This window comes from Pteronotus mesoamericanus, unplaced genomic scaffold (assembly GCF_021234165.1).
Source record: "Pteronotus mesoamericanus isolate MK-2021 breed Mesoamerican mustached bat unplaced genomic scaffold, CSHL_Meso_final contig_82, whole genome shotgun sequence".
Classification (NCBI taxonomy): domain Eukaryota; kingdom Metazoa; phylum Chordata; class Mammalia; order Chiroptera; family Mormoopidae; genus Pteronotus; species Pteronotus mesoamericanus.
In genome coordinates this window covers 8,144,181-8,166,359 of record NW_026555265.1, presented here as the reverse complement: position 1 = coordinate 8,166,359, position 22,179 = coordinate 8,144,181, and the positions used below count along the sequence as shown (strand labels likewise).

Below are 22,179 nucleotides of genomic sequence, written 5' to 3'. Positions count from 1 at the left end.
ATAAACAACGTATGTTTCAGATAATCTTCTGAAGCAAATAGACGCTTATGCTTGTATTGCCACTGTTTATATAGTATCTTTGGATCTTTGGTAGATGTACTGTTTGACTGCTCAGTAACTTCTCAGTCTCTTCTAGGTGGGCTACCCAAATGTCGGTAAGAGTTCAACAATCAACACTATCATGGGCAACAAGAAAGTATCTGTGTCTGCCACACCTGGTCACACCAAGCATTTTCAGGTATTTATTTCTAAGCATCGGCCTCCGTATTTTCTTCTCGGCCAGTTCGTCCCTCTGCTCTGTGCCCTGGATAGACCTCTTACTTGTCTTTCAGACTCTCTTTGTGGAACCTGGCCTCTGCTTATGTGACTGCCCAGGCCTGGTGATGCCATCCTTTGTCTCTACCAAGGCTGAGATGATTTGCAGTGGAATCCTCCCAATCGACCAGATGAGAGATCACGTCCCACCTACATCACTAATATCCTTTCTGCTTACAGAGACCCTGGTTGTTATGTTTGAATTGGGGCTGTAGGTTTATTTTGGACATTGCCTTGCATTTGATGTGTTCAGGACTGGTATCTGAGAATGGAAAATCTTAAATACTTACTAGTGCTCTGCCCAAGTTTACACAGTGAGACAGCTTCAGGACTTCAGAACTAGAGCCTCATGTCCTGGTTGCAGCAGGGCAGCCTGGTGCAATGGGGCATCCCAGACTGGGATCTCAGCCTCTGATTGCAAACCTGTTTGAATTCTGACACTGCCATTTTACGGAGTGACCTTGGAAAACTTGCTTCATCTTCCATAGTCTTTCATTTTCTATTAGTAGTAGCTACCTCACGGTCAATTATGAGAATTTAATCATTGTAGCTAACACTCATTGGATGCTTATTGTGTATTTTGCTAAACACCAAGTTATACCTCGTTTAATTCTCAAGACAACCCTTGCGGTGGGTACTGCTGTTGAGAAAATTGAGGCACATAGAAGTTAAATAATTTACCTGAGGTCTCAGTAAGTACAAATTAGGAACTTTGCTGCCTGTCAGCAGCGGAATGAGTTAACTTATATAAAGCAACTAGACTAGAGCCTGACATGAAAAAGGTACTCAAAGATAAATCTGTTATGAACTGTAGGGTCTAAGGTTTAACCCTACTGACAAGCTAACAAATTAATCTTTCTGATTTGTGGGTGCTGGCAAAAGACAAGAGACTCTGTGAAACCTGGCACGCTAGTTTGTTAGTTTTTAAGTAGGGTAAAATGCCAGGCCCCGCATGATTCTTGACAGGATTCTTAATGACTACACTTAAGGCCACAGCTTTTTGTTTACCCCAGTTTGTTTCCTCTTTCTATAAGAAATAATGAGTAAGAATTCATTTATTGTGATAAATAAAACATGGTGCATCTCTAACATAGAGTACAGTTATTTAAAAGAATGAATAAAGTATAATAGGAATATAGTCAAAAATATTGCAGTAACTATGGATGATGCCAGGTGGGTACTGGAAATATTGGGGGATCACTTTGTAAAGTGTATGATTGTCTAACCACTATGCTGTACACGTGATACTAGTACAAAATAATATTGGAAATAAATTAATTGAAAAATTTTTTTAAAAGAAGCTATTAAAAAAAGAGAATGTACTAAATCTACTTGTAATAACCTGGATAAATATCAAAGCATTTATTACAAGCCAGATTTGGTTGGGTTCTGTGAAGGATGTGGGCATGAATCAAATATGGATCCTGCCCTTTCAGGATTCAGCCTGTTGGGAATATGCGGCATGTACATGAATAACTACTACAAGATATTGATAGAATGTCACACGTGGATTAAGAAAAATCTATTGGTAATTAGACAAGAGAGGAAAAATAACCTCTCCTTACATAGTCATAGGGATCAGAAGCAAAGACTGTGCTTTATGTCTGAATTAGGATCATCTTACAAATTGATAGTTAAAAATATGTTATCTTTAAGGTGTATTTCAGAAGTATTTTAATGTTACTTAAAAGGATTCATTTGGAAGGGATTGCTGGTGCACAAGGTTTTGCTTAAAAAAGGCCTTTAAATTAATGCATAACTAACTTCTCTTTTGGAGAGGTGAAAATATTTTTGCCATAGTGCTGAATGAAGTACCATGTTCTTGCAAGCATGTGTCAGATGCCATGGGGAAGAGGGGTCAGTTCAATTGAATGGTTTCCTTGACAAGCTTATGTTTGCCAGAATATTCCAAGACATGTTTTAGAAGCTACCTACGGCATTAATATCATAAAGCCTAGAGAGGATGAAGATCCCCATCGGCCTCCAACATCGGAAGAGCTGCTGACAGCTTATGGATGTGCGTTGTGATTTATTTTAGAACACAAACCAAAAATAATATAGCTGATGAGAGAAATTGTCCTCCGAATTTTTTCTTAGCATTTTTCACTTAATCTTCCATGGTTGATATTTTTGTTTTGCCTATAAAGTGGCCTCCAGGTAGCTGGTTTGATAGCGGCCTCAGGGTCCAGCAGTAAAGGAGAAAGAGCTGAGCGCTACCTGAGTGGTATATTTATTTCAGTGTGTTAAGTGCTTTTTAGAAGTGAGAGAAGGAGATACTTTGTACCCCTTGCCTCTTCCCCAGGTCTGCCCTTTCCTAAAGTTCACCACAGAAACCAATCCCTGGGGCCCAAGCTCAGGCCTCCTCCATATATGAAGCCTCGGTGTGGGCAGCATTCAGAGCTGGCCTGTCAGTACCTGCCACAACCTTCTGAAGAAAAGGCCCAAGGACAGTCACTGCTTTGTGGTACCCAAGTGCAGACACAGATTGTCTGATCTGTGGCTATGTTGGCTTTTTCTGGAGACTTCTCCCAAACAGGGAAGAATGGGGATACTGGGAAGGAGATGAATATGCTCACCAAAGCAGGATAGAAGAATTATGAAGGGAGTGTCGGGAGGGACAGCCCTCAGAGACGACAGCGGAGCTGGTTAGGATAGGGACCCAAGACATCTTCCTTCCCTTTTCACCAGTCCCTTGTAAGCCTTGCTTAACATTAAAATGAGTCTGTGGCTCTCCCACCTCCGTGTTTTGCTCCAATTCCATAAGGGAGTTATCTTAGCCTATCAGTTTTCCAGTTGATTGTGATTTCTTTACCTTAAATACAAACTATAAAGGTGGTCGGGGGAACCTGTGTCTACCTAAAAAAATAACCATGTTAGAAACCTTTCTGTGCACGTGTGACCTGCCTTCAAAGGAATTGTCGCCAACTGGGAAGGAGTTCGGTTTATTGGAGTATTTACTGGCAGAGGAAGATGATTTGATAGGAACAATGCTTAAGTCAGACCTTGAATTTCACCTTAGCTGAGAGACTTTAAAGAGGATAAATACTAAGCCCTTGTGGTAAGACTGGTATAGCCACAAAATCATAGAGCAAGAAGAGACCTTAAGGATCACTCTACCTTTTGTTCTTTTTTTAAGGCAAGTAATCTGAAATGAAAGCATGAAATGACTTGTCCAAGACAGTGTCTGGTTGGTGGCAGAGCCTGGATGCAAACCCAGATTTCCTAATCCAGACCTGTCTCTGTGCACTGTCTTATGAAATCAGAGTATGGGAGAAGCCAGCTTGTAAGAAGGGAGGACCACACGTGTATGGTTTCTAATTACAATCTGCAGGCCCGTAAAGAACGGTCTCTGACAGTTCATTTTAAAAGATGTTGCTAAGTCTCAATTTAATTTGTATTTAAATCCGAGTGCGATTGAGCATCTCTTCATGTTTGTTAGTCATTTATACTCATTTCTTTTGGGAATCACCTTTTGTCTGTGCGTTATTTGTTTTTGTCTTGATTTGTACTTCTTTGTCACATGTTTCACAAACGTTTTTCCCAATGGCGCTACGGATGTTAATGATTTTAACAGACTGTTTTTTCTTTTTCTTCCCCCCCCCCCCCCCCCCATTTTGACTTGATTGGGTTTGGTGTTTTACTTGTGGAAGGCCTTCCGTATCCCAAAAGGATAATACTATTATCTGTAGTATCTTTTGTTTTTTAAGACCTTAAGATTTTTAATCTGCCTACATGTACTTCTGTGTGTGAGGTTAACTCTAGGATTCTGTTTTCTTCTAAACTGAAAGAACCAACACACAGCTAGAATGTGAGGGAGCTGAGTTTTGAGCCCAGCCTCTCTGTCAAAGCCTATATTCTTATCCACTGTGCTCTGCTACTCCCTTCTAATTGAATTAGTATTAAGGGGATCTTTGTTGTATGTTTGGGAGACTGGAAAAAGTGGGGGTCGGGGGCGGGAGTGTATGAAGAGAACTTGCCCTATTGCTTTTGGTTTTCTAGTAATACTGATAACATAGTATTCTACAAATAGCCTCCTTGAATAAATATTTAAAATAAAGAAATGGAAGAAATAAGTGGAGTGGAAGGAAGTTGCATGTGTCACAATGTGGTGCTAGGATATCAGATAAAACAATATGGTCTGTTTTCCTGGGTTTTATAATGCTAACCAAAATATTTTCTACAATGATAATTGACCTTTTAAAGTAAAGAGTAAGAATGCATAGTTAGGTAAGGGAAAGGACCAAGTTTCAGTCACCTCAGTTGTCTGTTTTGTGATGTTCTGTCTACTGACTGAGGTTTTGCAAAATTCGTTTCTCACAGATATGCGAGGATTCATGACCGCGCACGGGCAGCCAGACCAGCCTCGCTCTGCACGCTACATTCTGAAGGATTATGTCAACGTAAGTGACCCCTGCTACCTGCTCTTGAAAAAACAGGTCTTCTTTCTCCACGGTATGATTTTAGAATCTGTTATAAAGGAGATATTTCATCATTGAGATTGTTTTATAACTGGATTTATATTCTTGATGCAGGAGAGCTAGCATCATATAAACCAGTGAAGTGACTGATAATAAGAAAAGAGATGAAGATCTCTGGACACCTGTGGTCAGCAAAAGTGATAAATTAATGTCTTTGGTTTTTCCAACTCCTATAGCAGGCTCTTCCATATAATACAGCTGTTTATATGCTCTATGCTTATCTAGTAACAATAATAACAGCTAACACGTATTCAGAGCTAACCCTGCTAGGAGTAGTTTCAAATGTTTTACATGTATTATCTCAGTAAATATACTTAAGTCTGTGAGGTTATTCTCATATTATAAATGAGGACATGCTAAGTTTTGGATTTTCCTCACCAGGGGAAGAGGAACTTACGGTACCTATCTCATGAGATTATTATGGAAAATAAATGAGAACAATGTGCAGGTGTGGAGATACACACACCATGAAGCTCAGTGCCTGGCACATAATTAGCCCCAATAATTTTTAGGTATTAAGCTTAATTCTTTCCACAGACTAGCATTACAGGGCCCTAGTAATAACAGAGGGTTTGTTTGTGAAGTTTTGGCTTTATTCTCTCCTCAGTACCACATTAGCAGGGCTCTTGGAGCGTAGTAATAAAAGTGGACAGCCACACTCTTGCCTTCAATTCAGAAAAAGAATAGTGGAATATTTTATGAATGAATTATTTATTTACAGTTTATAAAACGGGAGGATGGGAAGATGCGTTAAACATAATCTCAGCTTTTGGAGTGCTCGCGGTGGCGAGGGGGAGGCCTGCGCGCAGCGAGCGGCTGCAGCCAGCCCAGCACCGCACTGGTGCGCTCTTCCTGTCCAGTCGCGTCCTGCTTTTCGCTTTGGAAGATACTCATCATAAATAGTCATAGAAGAGAACTGACGCATACTGCAGTAAAAATGCAAATGAGATAAGAAGGAGCACAAGAGAAGAGAGATTTTATTCTTGTCTGGGGGCGGTGGCAGGAGACTTGGCCTCTCAGCACCAAGGCTCGTCATCATGAGCCTTGGGCTCTTCAGGTGCAGTTGACCAACTCAACTCAGCTAGTACCCAAAAGCAGGAGCTCTATCAGAGCTCCTGGTTGGAGATGCCTTGTCCAAGGACTGTTTCTTTGTCCTGAAATAACACAGATGACACTTGTGCTGTTGTATCATTCATGTTGTCTTTATAGGGTAAACTTCTGTATTGTCATCCTCCCCCGGGAAGAGATCCTGTGACCTTTCAATACCAACACCAGCGACTACTAGAGAACAAATGGAATGGTGATGAAGTAAAAATACGGCTGGCTGGAAATAAGAAAGCAGAACAGATTGAAAATGTTGTTGATAAAAGTTTTTTCCATCAAGTAAGTTTTAAAGTTTTTCTTAATTTCTCATCCAGTGCATTTTGTATAACATTTTCTTGGCATACAATTCACACAGTTACATTAAATTCATCTTTTTAAAATACAGTTCAGTGGTTTATATTATAGTCACAGAGTTGTGCAATCATAACCACTATCTAACTTTAGAACACTTTCATCACTCTAAAAAGACACTCCAGACCCATTAGCAGTTACTCCCCATTTCCCTCTCCCACCAGGCCCTGCCAACCACTAATTTACTTTCTCTTATAGACTTGCCTATTCTGGACAATTTTTATAAAATGGAATCCTACACTATATGATCTTTTGGGACTGGTTTCTTTAACTTGGCTTTAGTGACTTCAAGGTTCATCCATGTAGCAGGACTTTATTCCCTATAATTGCCACATAATATTTCATTGAATGGATAGAGCACATTTTGTTTGTCCATTTAATCAGTTGATGGACATCTGGGTTGTTGCCACTTTTTGTCTTATGAATAAGTGTTGCTGTGAACATTCATGGGCCAGTTTTTGTGTGTACGTACACTTTTTGTTCTCTTGGGTATATTAGGAAGGAGATTGCTGGGTCATGTGGTAACTACACATTTAACTTTGCAAAGCAGCTGCACCATTGCATTCCCACTAGCATGTATGAGGGTTCTAATTTCTCCACATTCTTGCCAGTATTTTTTTTTGTCTTTTTTAATTTATTTTTAAGATTTTATTTATTTTTTTTAGAGAGAGGTGAAGGGAGGGATCAAGAGAGGGAAAGAAATATCGATGTGTGAGAGATACCCCTATTGGTTGCCTCTCACATGCCTCCGGGTGGGGACCTGGCCTGCAACCCAGGTGTGTGCCCTGATGGGGAAATACCAGTGACCTTTTGGTTCACAGGCCAGTGCTCAGCCCACTGAGCCACACCAGCCAGGGCTGTCTTTTTTATTTTAGCCATACTGGTGTGTGTGAAGTGATACTTCCCTCGTGACTACTAATGTTGAGCACTCCTCCACGTGCACATGTATATAGCTCTTGTTTGTAAGATTGTTCATTGTTGAGTTGTAAGCGTTCTTTATGTATTCTGGATATGAGCCTTTATTGTTTATGATTTGCAGATTTTTCTCCCATTTAGTGGATTGTTTTTTCTCTGAGCCAACACATTTTAATCACTTTGTTTACATCACAGGTATTTTTTAATTTAAAAAAATTTTTCACTTACAGTTGGCATACAGTGTTACATTAGTTTTAGGTACACAATGTAGTGATTAAACATTTATATAACTTACAAGTCGTCACCGTGATAAGTCTAGTATCCATCTGACACATCACAGGTACAATTTGTATATAGCATTTTAAAGACCAAATATATGTGCAGAACAGGTAAATCACATAATCATACCTAACATATATTGAATGCTTTTGTGGCTGCTCTCACCAAAGTAAAAATAGGATGCAGGACTCAGGTGTATGCAGAGAATGACTTCTGTGTTTATGTGGTGCCTTATTTGTGCACCTCACACGACGATCCTGGTGAAGCACACCAAGCAGGTCCCATTATTCCCATTCACCATTGACGACACTGAGGCTGAAGGAGGCAAAGTGACTTACCTAAGGGCATTTGGTTGTAATGGCAAAGCTGGACTTGGACTTTTGTTGTGGCTCCATGTTTGGAATTATTTCAAGTCTGCCAGTATTTAGAAGGAAATTTACCAATATGCAGAAAGAATAGAGGTTCTTTCTTGGGTCTCTTACTGCCATAGAGGACATTTAAGTTGAAGTTTTAAGTTTTTGCAAAAACTTTCTAAAGATCATGTATAAGAAAGCTGGAAAGTTACAGTTAATTATAGTATAATTGTGTATATAAGCTTTAGTTTCTAGAGTAATATTTTACTGTTCTAAGAAGATCATAAGATACCGCTTTATTCTTGCAAATCATATCGGATTAAATTTTTTTCTACTAAGTAAACTTAAAATTTGTTTTGTTTTACTTAAATAAAATCATAAGTTTACAACTTTTTTGAGCATCTACTATGTACCAGCTACTACACCAAGACCTGGGATATGAAAATGAATTAAGGCACAATTAATGCTTTGAGGGGAATCACACCCTAGCACAGGGGAGATAGGCAGGTTTACAGATAACGTGACATGTTGGGTCTGGAAGAGAGGTATATAATCAAGGACTCTGTGAACCCAGACTGACGAACAGTTATGTTGGGGCTGAGAGCAGAGGAGGTGAGTAAGAGCTATCTATAGAGAGGAAGTGATGTGTAAGCTGCACTTTGAGAGACAAATATATGTACCACTTGGAAGGAGTGGCGACGGCCAGATTTCCAGGCAGGAGGAGTTGCAGGAACAAAGGCATACAGCTATGGGAGTGTGGGGTTTATCATTAAAGTGCCCATGTTGTAGGTGCCATTGGTGCCATGTGAGAGAATCTGAACTCGATTCCCCAGGCTACAAGGAGCCGTCTGAGATTTGTGATACAGGAATAGAGAGAGATGTGATTAGAGAACTCTTGTAGAAGAGAGTCTTGCAGTGGTCCAGGGAAAGCTAATGAGCACCTGGGTTAGAGCAGTGGACACAGATAAACAAAATTCTAGAGACCGGCATCAACAGAATTTAGAGTCCCACCAACTGAGTGTGATAGATGCGGAAGACAAAGAGAATGTGCCACCTTGGCAGCTCGGCAGATTGTTTATGCCACTCACTAAAATAAAGAATAGAGAGTTGGTTCCTAACAAAATTTAGATTGAGGCAGGCTGAATTTCGATACCAAGATAGAGATTTCCAGGAAGTAGCTAGGACTATGAGTCTAGTTACAGACAATATTTGAGGTTATGGAACTAAGCAAAGTCGAGGAAAAAAAGAATGAACTGAACACACAATGCTGGAAACTTATCATTTAATGGGGAGAAAGGACCAGTTAAAGACATGGATGTCCACTATCTTAGAGTTCTCCATAAATAATACTCTCCATATCTTCTAAAGGAGACTGCTGACATCTCAACATTTTCTCTTATTTGCTAGGAAAATGTGAGAGCTTTGACCAGAGGAGTCCAGGCTGTGATGGGCTACAAGCCTGGAAGTGGCCTGGTGACTGCAGCCACAGTGAGCTCAGAGAGCAGAGCTGGGAAGCCCTGGAAAAAACATGGCAACAGAAATAAAAAAGAGAAAAGTCGTAGACTCTACAAGCACCTGGATACATGAACACAACAAAAATTGTGTTCTGCATTGTGCATCTGGAAAAGAACGGCAGCTTCTTCTTGCCTGTGGTGCTGCAGAATGGACCGAGCTCCTGGGAGCGCCAGCTCTGACCACTGCAGACATCGGGGCGCCCTGGAAGCCTCCCCTATTGAAGGCTGGATTTAAGATGGAAGAATGAATATATATATATACGTGTGTGTGTATATATGTATATATATATGTATGTGTGTGTGTGTGTGTGTGTGTGTGTGTGTGTGTAGAATGAATATGTGTGTGTGTGTGAAGAATGAATGTGTGTGTGTGTGTGTTTTCGTGGAAACATATACCCAAACTTGTAAGCTGGGAATTTTTTGAAAAGATATTAAAATTAAATTTCTGGATGTGTGTGTGTGTGTGTGTGTGTGTGTGTGTAGAATGAATATGTGTGTGTGTGAAGAATGAGTATGTGTGTATGTGTGTGTGTGTGTGTGTGTGTGTGTGTGTGTTTTCGTGGAAACATATACCCAAACTTGTAAGCTGGGAATTTTTTGAAAAGATATTAAAATTAAATTTCTGGATGTGTATTTGTTTGTATAAACATACACACAAATGTATACTAATTTGTAAGTTGGGTATTTTTTAAAACGGTAATAAAATTGTCACTAATGCCTTATTGGTTTATGTAGATACACTGCCATTTGGATATTCTGCATTCTTTATAAACAGTTTTAATTTGCTAAAACCTGACGGGTTTTAGATGGATTCTTTTGAGCACATTATTTAGATTAATGATTCTCAACCTCACACAGACTCGGCACACCCCTGGTAGGGCAGAAGGCATATCAGCTCTTGGAATGGGGGGCTGGCATATGTTTTTCTATAGCTAACCCACAGGGAGTGAGGAAAGAGGCAATCGGCTTTTTATTTTAGGCATAGGGATCCCTTATGTCCTTAGTACTTTCTTAGTACTTAGACCATTAAGAGTAAAACCTTTTACAGTCATACTCATTCTAATACATTTATAAAACACTGGCTGTTTAAGCCTCTGACTTCTTTACCTTTGTCTCCCTTTTTCTCTGAAACTTTCTCTTCAGATAATTGCCTTGTTTTCGGTCATAGATGTTTTTGGAAAACTAATGGAAGTTATGGCCGCTTTCTCTAGAAAAATGCACATTCCCATATCCACAGTTTTGCAAAATGCAGAAGATATACAGGCTCCCTCCAAAATTCACCCATGAGTCCACAGTTAAGCCTTGCCTTGAAAGGGGGGGTAAGGTAGGTAAAAGTGGGCGGGGGGGCAGGAAATGTGGATGAAAAAACCACGTGGGGCAGTGGGCACACAACACTGCAGCTGATGAGTTGTACACTTGAAACCTGTATGGTTTTGTGAACCCATGTCACCCCCAATAAGTTCAATTTTAAAAAGATTTGAAAATGTGTTATATCTGGGGAGTGACAAAATTACATTTATTTAACCAATATTTATTGACTACCATGTGACAAGAACAGTGATCCCAAAAATGACAGCAGTGGGGTAGGGCCCTGGAGCAGGAAGGAGACCGCAGGATGGAACACAGCAAGAGCCAGGCCACACGGGGCCCTGGAGCCTGTGAAGGCACTCGGGGTGTGCTCTCCAAAGCAGCCTGCGAGCCAAGGGACGGTGTATGCGAGTGAGGCATGAGATGTGTTCTAACACATTTAAACAGAAGGTGAACGGTTATTCCAGATCAAGGCTGAGGCAGACCTAGAAAAAGCAAAGCTGAAAATGTTCTAAACTTGTGTTCCTCTCTCTGTAACAATCCGTGCCCAGCCATTCCCTTTCACCTGAGAGAAGTGAGACCATCTTAAAAGCTCATGATAGAAGAAAAAGCATTGGCACGTGAAAATGTACTTAGTTCCATTTATTGAAGAACAGACAGACGTAGGCATACAGCAGAAACTGCTATGGAGTGGACAAAGCATGTGCTCAATGTTTTGTTCTAAGGACAATGTAATAGCTAAAACGAGGCCTTTTAGGAAAAAACCGTGCTTATTCTTGGAACAGGTTTATTGAGAGAGTTCACATATGGTGCAAATTCACCAATTTAACATGTACAATCTAGTGGCTTTAAGTGTATCCACAGAGTTGTACAACCATCACCACAATCAATTTTACCCTATCACCCCAAAAAATCCAATACCCTTTAGTACTAAGTCCCCAGTCCTCTCATCCTCCCAGCCCTAAGCAACCATTCATCTAATTTGCATAGAGTTGCCTATTCTACACATTTGATAAACGGAGTCACACTGTGTGACCTGTGACTAGCTTTCACTTAATCTAACATCTTCAAGGTTTATCTGAGTTATAACATCTATCAGTATTTTATTCCTTTTTATTGGTGAATATTACATTGTATGTACATACCACATATTTGCTTATCCATTTATCAGTTAATAAATATTTGGGTTTCCACTTTAGTTATTATGAATAATGCTGCTGTAAACATTTATGTACAAGGTTTTTGTGTGGGCACAGGTTTTTCATTCTTGGGTATACATCTAGGAGTAGAACTGTTGGGTCACTGGAATTGCTATATATTTAACCTTTTGAGCAGCTGCCAGACTGTTTTCCAAAGTGGCTGCACCATTATACATTTCCCAACAGTAATGTATTGGGTTCTAATTTCTCCACATCCTTGTTACTTACTGTCCTTTGTTTTAGCCATCCTAGTCGGTAGGAAGTGGTACTTCATTGTGGTTTTGATTTGCATTCCCTTGATGATTAATGATGTTGAGTGTCTTTTCATGTTCTTGCAGGCCACTTGCACATATATCTTTGGAGACAGGTCTACTCAGATCCTTTGCCCATTTTTTAACTGGGTTATTTGTCTTTATTACTGAGTTGCAAAAGTACATACATGCTAGATACAAGTCCCTTATCAAATATATAATTTGCAAATTTCTGCCATTCAGTGGATTGTCTTTTCATTTTCTTGATAATGTCCTTTGAAGCACATTTTTAATGTTGATGAAGTCCAAGTTCATCTGTTTTTAATTTGGTTCCTTATTGTTATATTTTTAAAATGATTGCCACATCCAAGATTACTAAGATTTACCCCTGTATTTTCTTCTAAGAGTTTTATAGCTTTACATCATAATTTAGGTCTCTGATCCATTTTGAGTTAATTTTTGTATATGGTGTAAGGTAGGGTAATGGACCGACTTCATTCTTTTGCTTGTGGATATCCAGTAGTCCAACACTTTGTTAAAAAGACTAGTCTTTCCCCACTAAATTGTTTGGTACTCTTATGGAAAATCTAATGTAAATGTGAGGGCTTATTTCTGGGTGTGTACCTTTGCTATTTAACATGCATGAATGTGGAACAATTGAGAGGAGCATCTAACAACCGTTACTGGTAAGAGATGTCTGTGTAGATGGCCCACCCAACCCCACATCCCTTAGCCCACTTCAGTTCACCTGCAGCCCTGTTGACAGCTTCCCAACACAAGCCCTCTGTTTTCTGCTTTCCTGCCCCACGGAAACTTGCTCAGCCTGCACATAGGGCTGTCTACAAGGGCTGGGAATTAACTCCTGCAGAGCACCCCCCAAACGGGAATGGGGGCTGGTTTAGTAAGTACCCCAGCTTCCCCATCACTCAGTGCATACATTCTACATGATCCTCACCAGATCCGAAGTGGAACTGAGCTCCACTTGCCCTCAGCTAAAACTATCTCGTTAACTCCCCCTTTGCTGCCTTTCTCCCATCCCTGTCTCATTTTCTCCACTCCCTCGCTTCTAATTCATGGAACTATCTCCTAAATTAACTAACTGAACCAAAGTCCTTTGCTTAGAGTCTGAGGAACCCAAACGAGGACACCTGAAAGGAAAACTTTTATTACCACCTTTGCTTCTACCCAGGATATTTTGTTAACATCCTTTGCAATTTTTTTAAAGTATTCCCACCCTTGTTGAGCATAGTACTTTCAACTTAAAAATTGCAATTATTACTTTATTGTTTTGACATTTTCCCCCCAGCACTTTAATTACAAGGCATGTACCACCCACTTAAAGTATAATCTGCTATGTATCTGTCACCTATTAACATTTTAGGAAATTAGATGGGAGTTGAAGTTTTGTCAGGAAGCCAATGGCAACATATTTTCTTGGTGGGTAAAGTGGAAAATTTGGCAGCAAGCCAGCAATTTACTTAACCGCCACTTTGTTTCCATAGCCTGTCCCCCTCTTCAGTCTTTGTGGAGAAGCAAGGAAATGCATTCAAAATTTCCACCCTTAATAATCTCCACTATTTGTCTGTTGTGTTCAATTGGTGAGTTCCAATTCCACCTTTTCTGTGGTTTTGAAATTTTTCAAAATAAAAAAAATGGGGAGTGTGAGCTCATAAGAGAGTTAGACATTATCACAAGGGCTCAGTCATTCAGAACAGACAGAATTGTACTGGGAGACTAGAATCCCATAGTGACCATAATGAACAGAAACTAGCTTCTGTCTTCCCTCTGCCTTTGCTGACCTGCGGAAAGTGGGCTCATCCAGCTGCCACACTGGCCTGGAGGAACTTGGTAGGATGCTGGTCTCTTGCTGAGTATAAACTGCAGTGAGAACGTACATTTCTTTTCAATAATTATTTCAATGCAAATGTTCAAGAACTGCATTCTACTTAATTGGCTCTTTAAATGGGAAGTTGTCTTGCTATTAGTCAGCATTCATTGAGAATTACCTCTTTAAAAAGGGAGGGATTTCCGTGGTACATCTGCTAGGTCCATTAGGTCTTGCTGAGCTTGCACTGTGTTGATGACCGTTTTAATTTTTTTTAATTCTCATCCAAGGACCTTTTTTTCCCCTCATCATTTTTAGAGAGAGGGGAAGGGAGAGAGAGACATCCATGCAAGAGAGAAGCATTGATCGATTGCCTCCCACACACACCCAGAAGACCAGGGACGGAACCCACAACCTAGGTACGTGCCCTGACCAGGAATTGAACTCACAACCCTTACGTTACTGAACAGTAACTCCATCCACCTGGGCTACACTGACCAGGGCCAGATGACAGACTTTTAAACAAACCCAGGACCCCAGTAGTCAGTCCTACCACCTACTATAATCATGACACTGCAGCATGTCTACAATAGGATTAAGATTTGAAAATGCCATTATTTCAAAATGGGTTCTCTTAGAATTGACTTCTCTACATTTATAGCAGGTAAATCAAACGGATGGGAGTTTCTTTAATGTCATTGTTTGAGGAGTAGCCACGAGCCCTTCCTGTGAGTAACGCATTTTACACGAACATTGGCAGAAGGCAACATGTCCTCAGAAGGGAAAGCTGTTGAGCTGCTGGGCTCTGTCCCGCTAGGTGGCTGGGAGTCATGGCCAGGGCTGGCTGCCCACTCACGGCACGGCCCACATTGCCGCAGCCCACCCTCCGTCAGGACAATGCCCATGGGCGCGGTGCCTCTGCCAGCAGGAAATGCCTATTTGGGGGGGAGAACATGTGTTATGATCCGCTTGTTAGTTTTTCTTTTCAGCAATCTCATGGCCTTGGCCAAAAGAAATGAGCTTCTGGGCGGGGCAGCTGCCAGACCTCGAGAGAGCCTGGTAAAGGAACTGATTCGCTTCCTGACAACCGACCCTGCGGAGAGCCCTCTGGAAAGCCCTGGGACGATTTGGGAGGGGTCCTCATGTCAGGGAGGCAGCTGGTTACGATACCTAATCCTAGCATTCCCTGCAGGGTGAAGTCCAGGTAGCCTCGTGCCTGAGCTGCAGACTGCCTCTCTCACCTCATCTCCTACCCTCTGCTGTTTGCTGGTGGCCACAGGCCACGCTCTTCCTGCCTCCAGGAGGCCCTTGGCAGGACTGGTGCCACGGCCTCCTTGCCAAAAGTAACCATTCTCCAAATTCCAGATCCTGCATCTCTCAAAAGCCTTCCCCAACACACCCACACACACAATGTTAGGTGTCACCAAGCATTGTAAACATGCTCCTGCTATAGTACATAACAGATTTATATTAACTTTAAAAATCAGCTTATTCATTCAGTAAATATTGTCTTATTATATATCAGGCACTGAGCTAGGAGTTGAGGACACAGGTACAAACTAAACAACTCTGGTTGCAGGATGCTCACAGCCTGGTAGAAAGACAATGCTTGCCACAACTGGAGAGGTGTCCTAACAGAGGAGGCGCGTGGGCACAGGGGCTTGTGTCCCCACAGGACCAGGACACCCAGTCAGCCTGCAGAGGGGAAGCTGTTGGTGGAATAGCTTTGGGAAGGAAAAATTACAAGTTTGATTTTAAACATGTTCAGTCAGACACACTAAAGATGTCGAGTAAGCAGCTGCACATGTGAGTCTAAAGTTTGGGGGCGGGGAGCGGGGGGCAGGGTCTGACCTGGGAGATACTCATTTGGGAGACACAGGGACAGGGATAGTATTTAAAGCCAGAAGACCAGATACTTCTGGCACCTGGTAGAGGAGAGAAGAGAACCAACAACTGAGCTCTGTGTCTTCACCATTAGCTGACCTTTCTCTTCACGTTCTGGTTTTTTTGTTTGTTTGTTTTTGTTTTTTGAACCATTTTCTTTTTTAGTGGCTCTAAGGCTCTTGCTAGGAAAGGCAATAACAATAGTAATTTCTCCTAATGACATGTGCCAGGTGCTCTATCTGCAAGCTTTCTAATAATCACAGTAACTCTAAGGTAGGGTACTATCATCCTCACTTTAGGGGTAGGAATACCCAAGTGCAGAGAGGGCCGGTGCTTTGACACAAGTCACAGCTGCCAGGAGGTAGAGTGTGAATTCCAGAGGACAGGGATTTCGGGCTGTGGGTATTTACTTTTTATAGACTATGAGAAACTTGGGTTATATTTTTTTTTCCTTTTAATTGAACGCTTTAATCTTGTCTTAGTTGACATTCATTTTATATCACTTAATCATAATCATTTTATCATTTTAATTTTGGCCCCTTTTGTTTAATAACATTTTAATTTTACCTTTGATTGATTGCTTATTTAATCTGTCTGTCTCCTCCACTGAACTAACTGTAAGCTCCACAAAGATAGGGACCTTGTCTATTTTTCTCAACAATGTGTCCCCAGTTCACAGCACACTACATGACATAGAGTGTTTCATTTCTCCTGTAAGTGGTCATAAGTTTTAAAAATCAGTAAGCCAGTAAAATAGTATAGCCACTTTAGAAAACAGTCAGGCAGTTCCTCAAAACCTTAAACAGAGTTACCATGGGACCCAGCAATTTCACTCCTAGGTATATGCCCAAGATAATTGAAAACCTAGGTCCACACAAAGACTTGTATATGAATGTTCACAGCAGCACTATTCGTAATAGCCAAAAAATGAAAACAACCTGAATGTCCATCAACTCATAAATAGTAAGTAAAATGTGCTAACTCCATAGAATGAATTATTATTCAGACATAAAAAGAAATGAAGTGCTGATATAAGCTGCAACATAGATGAATCTTCAACAATTAATGCTCGGTGAAGGAAGTCAGTCACAGAAAGGTGACCTGTTGGATAAATTCCACTTATAAGGAACGTCCAGCATAAATAAATTCATAGAAATAGATGCAGATTTGTGGTTGCCCAGGGCTGGGAATGCTAAAGGGAGTGGGCAGTAACTGCTCATGGTCCTGGGGTTTTTTGGCAGGTGAGGAAAACATTCTAAAATTAGATAATAGCAGTGGTCACACAACTTCATGGATATACTGAAAGCCACTGAATTGTATACTTTAAAAGGATGAATTTTATTTGAGGAAATTAACATCTTCACTACAGCGTTGAGAATGCTTCTCATTTGCTCTTTTCTGTTCTTCAAGAACTAACACTTTTTGGGGTTTTTTAAAAAAAAAATTTTAATCCTCACCTGAGGCTGTGTTTAGGGAGGAAGAGAGAGATGCAGGAGGGAGAGAGGGAAAGAGGCATCGGTGTGAGGAGGAGACATCAGTTGGTTGCCTCTCGTTGGTGCACTGAGTGGGGATTGAAGCAGAGACCTGGATATGTGACCAGGTCAAGCTGGCGACCTTTTGGTTTACAGAGATGATGCTCCAACTAACTGAGCCACCTGGCCAGGGCTTTGGTTTTCTTCATATAGATTAAGTACATTTCGTATTAATTTTATTGCTAGGAACTTTATATTTTTAATAGTATTTAAATATGATATTTTCTTTATTTTTAACTGGTTTTGTTGATATACTGTAGAACTATTAATGTTGTAGCTGGCCATATAGTTCTTTAACTAGTTTTCTTAAATTTCATAAAGAAATAATCACACCATCTGAAAATGATTTATTTTTGTAAATAAACTTGTAGCTCTTTTTTGTTTGTTTTTCTTGTTAGTTCTTTCCTCACTGTATGCCCCACAACGGTGTTGCCTAGTCCATGGTCCACAGACCCCTCGTGTACCATGAATTTGGAAAATGCTAGGTACTTTATCTTCCTCTCATAGGTTCACAAGTTACATACTTGAGAGCATTCAATGCTATATAGTAAAGAAACCTAGTTAAACTTATTTAACCTTGTATCACTACTGTACTAGTATCCCAGAAAACAGCCATTAATGTACCACAGAACAACAGCAGTCCCAGCCTCAAATATCCCTGTCCCACAAGCGCACGTCCTTTTAGCCTTTCCTAGCTAGAAATTCTACAGTCACCACAGCTTGTAAAACCTGTTTTCAGGGATCAAAGTTACAGTAACTCTGGACAACAACTTCCAAACAATGTTGAAAATGGTTGTGATACAAAGGCATCCTTCGCTCTGACTGGAGTGGCTCCGTGGGTTGGGCGTCATCCCACAGATCAGAGGGGTCGCCACCTGGATTCCAGTTCGGGGCACAAGCCTGTGGTAAGGCCAGGTCGCCAGCTGAGTGCGGGAGGCAACCAAACGATGTTTCTCTCCCTCTTTCTCCCTCCCTTCCCTTCTCTCTAAACAATAAATAAATATCTTTTTAAAAACTAAATAGAAGGGTGAATTTTATGGTATATGAAGAAGCTCGCCATAAAGCTGCAATTTTTACAAATAAAAAAATTATACAGGCATGCTCTTCTTTAAGAAAACTTACTAAAATCAACAGGAAATTTAAACATTATGATAATAGCTTGTTATAAAGGAAAACAGCCCTGCGTACCTCGTGCGGGGGTGTAGCCGCGGGGAAGGGCGCGTGGCTGCTGCGTCGCCGTCTAGGAAGCCCGGCTTGGGCAACTGAGCGGGGCGCAGGCTGCCATTCCACCTTCAGAAAAGAGGGAGAGAAGACAGAGAGGCATTTGCTCACCAGCGCGTTTGTCTCCTACCTGCCGGCCTCCCACCACACCTTCGTATTGTACACTTTTAACCTCAGTGCCAGGCTCCACTCTCCTCGGCATCCTCGGCGGCCAAGCGCCTCGCCAGGCACGCAGGGTGCATTGTTTGGCCTAGAAAATGTGGCGGCTTGATGAACCGACAAAGCGCCTTACGGTGACCCAGCAGGTCACTGCTTTCCGCTCACTCCGCGGGTTCGGGGTGGGGGCTGGCGTGATGGGTGACAGCGAGGGGGTCCGCCGGAGCGACGCCGCGATGGCTGTCAGGGGGCGGGGGCCGCAGCCTTTGTGCGGAGGCTGCTCCCGGCTCCCGCCGCTGGGGGGCGGCCTCCGGCCCGCGGACCCCCGACAATAGCACGAGGGGTGGGGAGCCGCCCGGTCCCGGAAACTTTAACCTCGAGTCTTGGCTGCCGCCGACAGCTCCCGGGAGCGCAGAGCGGGACGTGTCCTCTTCCTGCCCGCGGTCGGGGCGCTCCGCGGGGCCACCGCAGAGGGCAAGCGGAACCTAACCCAGAGAAGGGGCGAGGGGCGGCAGCGCCCGGGGCTGCCTGCGGCCCGGGAGGCTGTGCGCGGGTCCCCGGCCGCGCGCGAGGCTCCGGCGCTGGACCGGCGGAGCCGAGCCTGCCATGGAGGAGGCACCCAGCCCCGCGCCCGCGCCCGCGCTTTGGGACTGGGACTATCTGGACCGCTGCTTCGCCCACCACCGTGTCTGCATCTCCTTCGGCCTGTGGATCTGCGCCTGCTGCTGCTGGGTCGCCGCCCACGCACTGTAATGGGGACCGGGACCTGGCGGCGCCAGGGTGGGGGCGGGTCGGCTGCCGGGGGCGGCGGGGAACGGGACGCTTCCCCTCACCACTCTCCTGGCGCCCCAGTTCCCTGTTGGAAACCTAGAGGGAAGGGGGCAGAAAGGGAGGTTGCAGGAGGCAGCACAGTTCCAGGATCGAAACTAACATTTCGCGGTAGACTGAAGTCGGATACTTCTTTCCGGATAACACGCGCAGGGAGGCTAGGCTGTGGGCCAGAGGAGGAGGCTGGGTGGTATACTGGGCAGGACCTGGACGAGAGGCCGCCAGTCCTGGGTTCTATTGTCCCCCTTTCCCCATGGACTGGAGGTGTGAGCCGGGCAAGCTGTAAATCCTCCGGGCCCTGTTTTCCTCACGTAAATGGACATCATAACTCATAGGACTGAAAGGAGGATTAAAAGTTAGCACCGATAAAGCACTTAGTTAAGTGCTCTTTAAACATTACTATTACTCCAGCTCTGCCGCCAACCCTTGGCAGAGGGCAAGGACCTTGAACAAGTATCTTGACGTTTCTGGCCTCCATTTCCCAGGCCCTCTTAGCTGGGAGATGGGGGAGGGATGCTCTCACTCTGGCAGCAGAGTTTGCCCTGGTCTTTCAGCACCTGGAGCCGTGTGGTCAAGGAGTCACCAGCACCTGGGTTCTACGGGTGAAGTCTGGCTAAAAATGGCCTCCCGGTCTTCAGCCACCCTGTCCCAAGCTGGGGGGATCACGCCACCCAAGTGTATGCGGGCAGAGGAGAAAGGACTAGCATCCCCAGGAGGCTGGCACTGCCTCACCTTCCGCACCCCGCGGATGTCCCCCGAGACGTTTCATAGCGTTACAGATTCTCAGCCTCACTGCTCAGTCACTGGAATAGGACTAAAAAGACGCTAGCGTTGCATTCATTAACTCATTTAATTCCTGCCGCAGCCCCAGGAGGTAGAGACTGTAATTACCCCCATTTAGATCAGGAGACCCCAGATTCTGAGAGGGTAACTAACTTGCCAGAGTGAATGGAAAGAACTGAAACCGCAGATCCTATTAGAAAAGGGCAGGCCTGTGAGGATTAAACTAGCCAGACCAGAGGATGGAAACCACGGAGGCACTTTGCATGCATATGTCATTTGTTCTTCATAGCCACCCTCCGAGGTCTGCGTTAGTAGACATTTTACCAACCTGGAAACCAAGGTTTGGTGAGGATAAGTAATTTTCGGGAATGCCCAACCAGTCAGTCTGAGAGCACAGGCTGCTTTCTCGCCTCTCTCAGGTCTGGACACACTGTTTTTAGGACTTCACCTTCCCTGAAACTTCATTCACTTTTAGGGAGTGTATCTCCTCCAAGCTGTGTGTGAGCTGGGTTGGTGTCAGCCCAGCATCCCTAACCCCTGAGAGCTGGAAAAGGCTACATAGCAGCAGGGTACATACAGAATGAAGCCTCCATGAAGCTAGAAGTCCCACCGTTAACTCTCCTTTCACCGTAAGCCTCAGTCTTCTCCACTTTCAAATGGGAGGTTTGAAACCAGGTATCTCTAATCTGAGTCTACCTCAGAGAGTTTCTAATTCAGAGTCTTCAATCCTAGACTTTGAATCCACTTCAGGAACCCCGGGACCAAGTTAAAGGTTGACCTTTCTACTGTGAGCTTCAGGCTTCCCCTGGCAGGTCAGGGGATATTTGGGAACCTAATATCTTCCATCCTCATCCATTATTTCCAGCCACATGGTCCTCAGGATGTGGCGTAAGTACCACCCTGTGAGCCCTAAGGATGAAGAAATGAAACCAGAGTTGCAATTGTGCCTTGGTTTCTCCATAGAAATGGAGCGGGGAAACACCTAAAACAAAGTGTTCCCGAGATCAAATCAGTGACGCTGACAGAGAGACCTCTAGCCCCTTCCAGCATGTTCTGCCTTTCTGAGCTTGTGTAGGGTGTAGGGGGTGGAGGCAGTAAGGGAGATAACCCAGAAGGTTGTGGAAGGGGCCGTAGGGAGAGGTTAGCCCAAAGTTCCATGGCATCTTCTAGGAGTTTTGCTAACCCTCTGTGTAAAGAACGTGTACCCAGAGTGAAATCTATTTGGATGTGGGCCGGCAGACGCCTGGCCACTTCATTACACAGATGGATTAGAAGGATTTCACTTTAATTTCAAAGAAACAAGTTGCTTTTTTAAATTTAGGCAATTAGTTCTGCTCTGTAGCAAACTGCAGTGATTGGGTTACTTTTATAACCCTCCTGCTTCCTTTCATGAAATGAAACCTGACAGCTAGTTAATCAGCACTGAAAGGTCATCATGAACTTGAGTTGGCCAGATTTGTATGAAGGAAGAAATTCCTCTTCACTAGAGATGTGGGTCTGGGAGCTGTTTGAGCCTTTCTTTTTTAATCTGTAAGTTTAGTTCAAAAACACTACTGAATACTTGGGGGAGAGGGTGCTTCATAAGGACACACAGTCACTGTTGGCTTTCTCAGCCACATGCTCTGGGAGCCCAGACTTACAGTTCCCATGTTTTGTCCACACCCGACAGGCTCCTCTATCTAAGATGTGCAAAGAGATCCGGACACGACCAGTCGGCGCTTTGTGCTGCGTGCTGCCTCTTGACCAGCCTGTGTGACACGGTCGGGGCCATTCTGGCCAGACAGCTCACGATCCAGGTGTGCCCAGGCTTGTAGGTGACCGTGGCTTCTGTCTTGCGCCTCCACCCTGCGAGGCGCAGCTGGCCTCAGGGCTCGTGATCTCAG

General features: G+C 43.3%; 2 protein-coding genes across 2 annotated transcripts in view; both read left to right on the top strand.

The window, feature by feature from the left end:
- The window catches only part of LSG1 (large 60S subunit nuclear export GTPase 1), a 30,677-nt gene extending 21,135 nt beyond the window's left edge, over nt 1-9,542 (top strand). Inside the window, exons 9-14 of the mRNA XM_054585149.1 lie at nt 137-238; nt 333-477; nt 2,210-2,332; nt 4,636-4,715; nt 6,003-6,176; nt 9,203-9,542. Coding sequence (XP_054441124.1) covers nt 137-238; nt 333-477; nt 2,210-2,332; nt 4,636-4,715; nt 6,003-6,176; nt 9,203-9,382 — 804 coding nt within the window. The 3' untranslated portion in view covers nt 9,383-9,542. The remainder of the gene's footprint in view (nt 1-136; nt 239-332; nt 478-2,209; nt 2,333-4,635; nt 4,716-6,002; nt 6,177-9,202) is intronic.
- Nucleotides 9,543-19,244: 9,702 nt separating this feature from the next.
- TMEM44 (transmembrane protein 44) overlaps nt 19,245-22,179 on the top strand; it is a 29,561-nt gene continuing 26,626 nt past the window's right edge. Inside the window, exons 1-2 of the mRNA XM_054585273.1 lie at nt 19,245-19,434; nt 21,966-22,092. Of these exons, the coding sequence (XP_054441248.1) occupies nt 19,292-19,434; nt 21,966-22,092 (270 nt within the window). The 5' untranslated portion in view covers nt 19,245-19,291. The remainder of the gene's footprint in view (nt 19,435-21,965; nt 22,093-22,179) is intronic.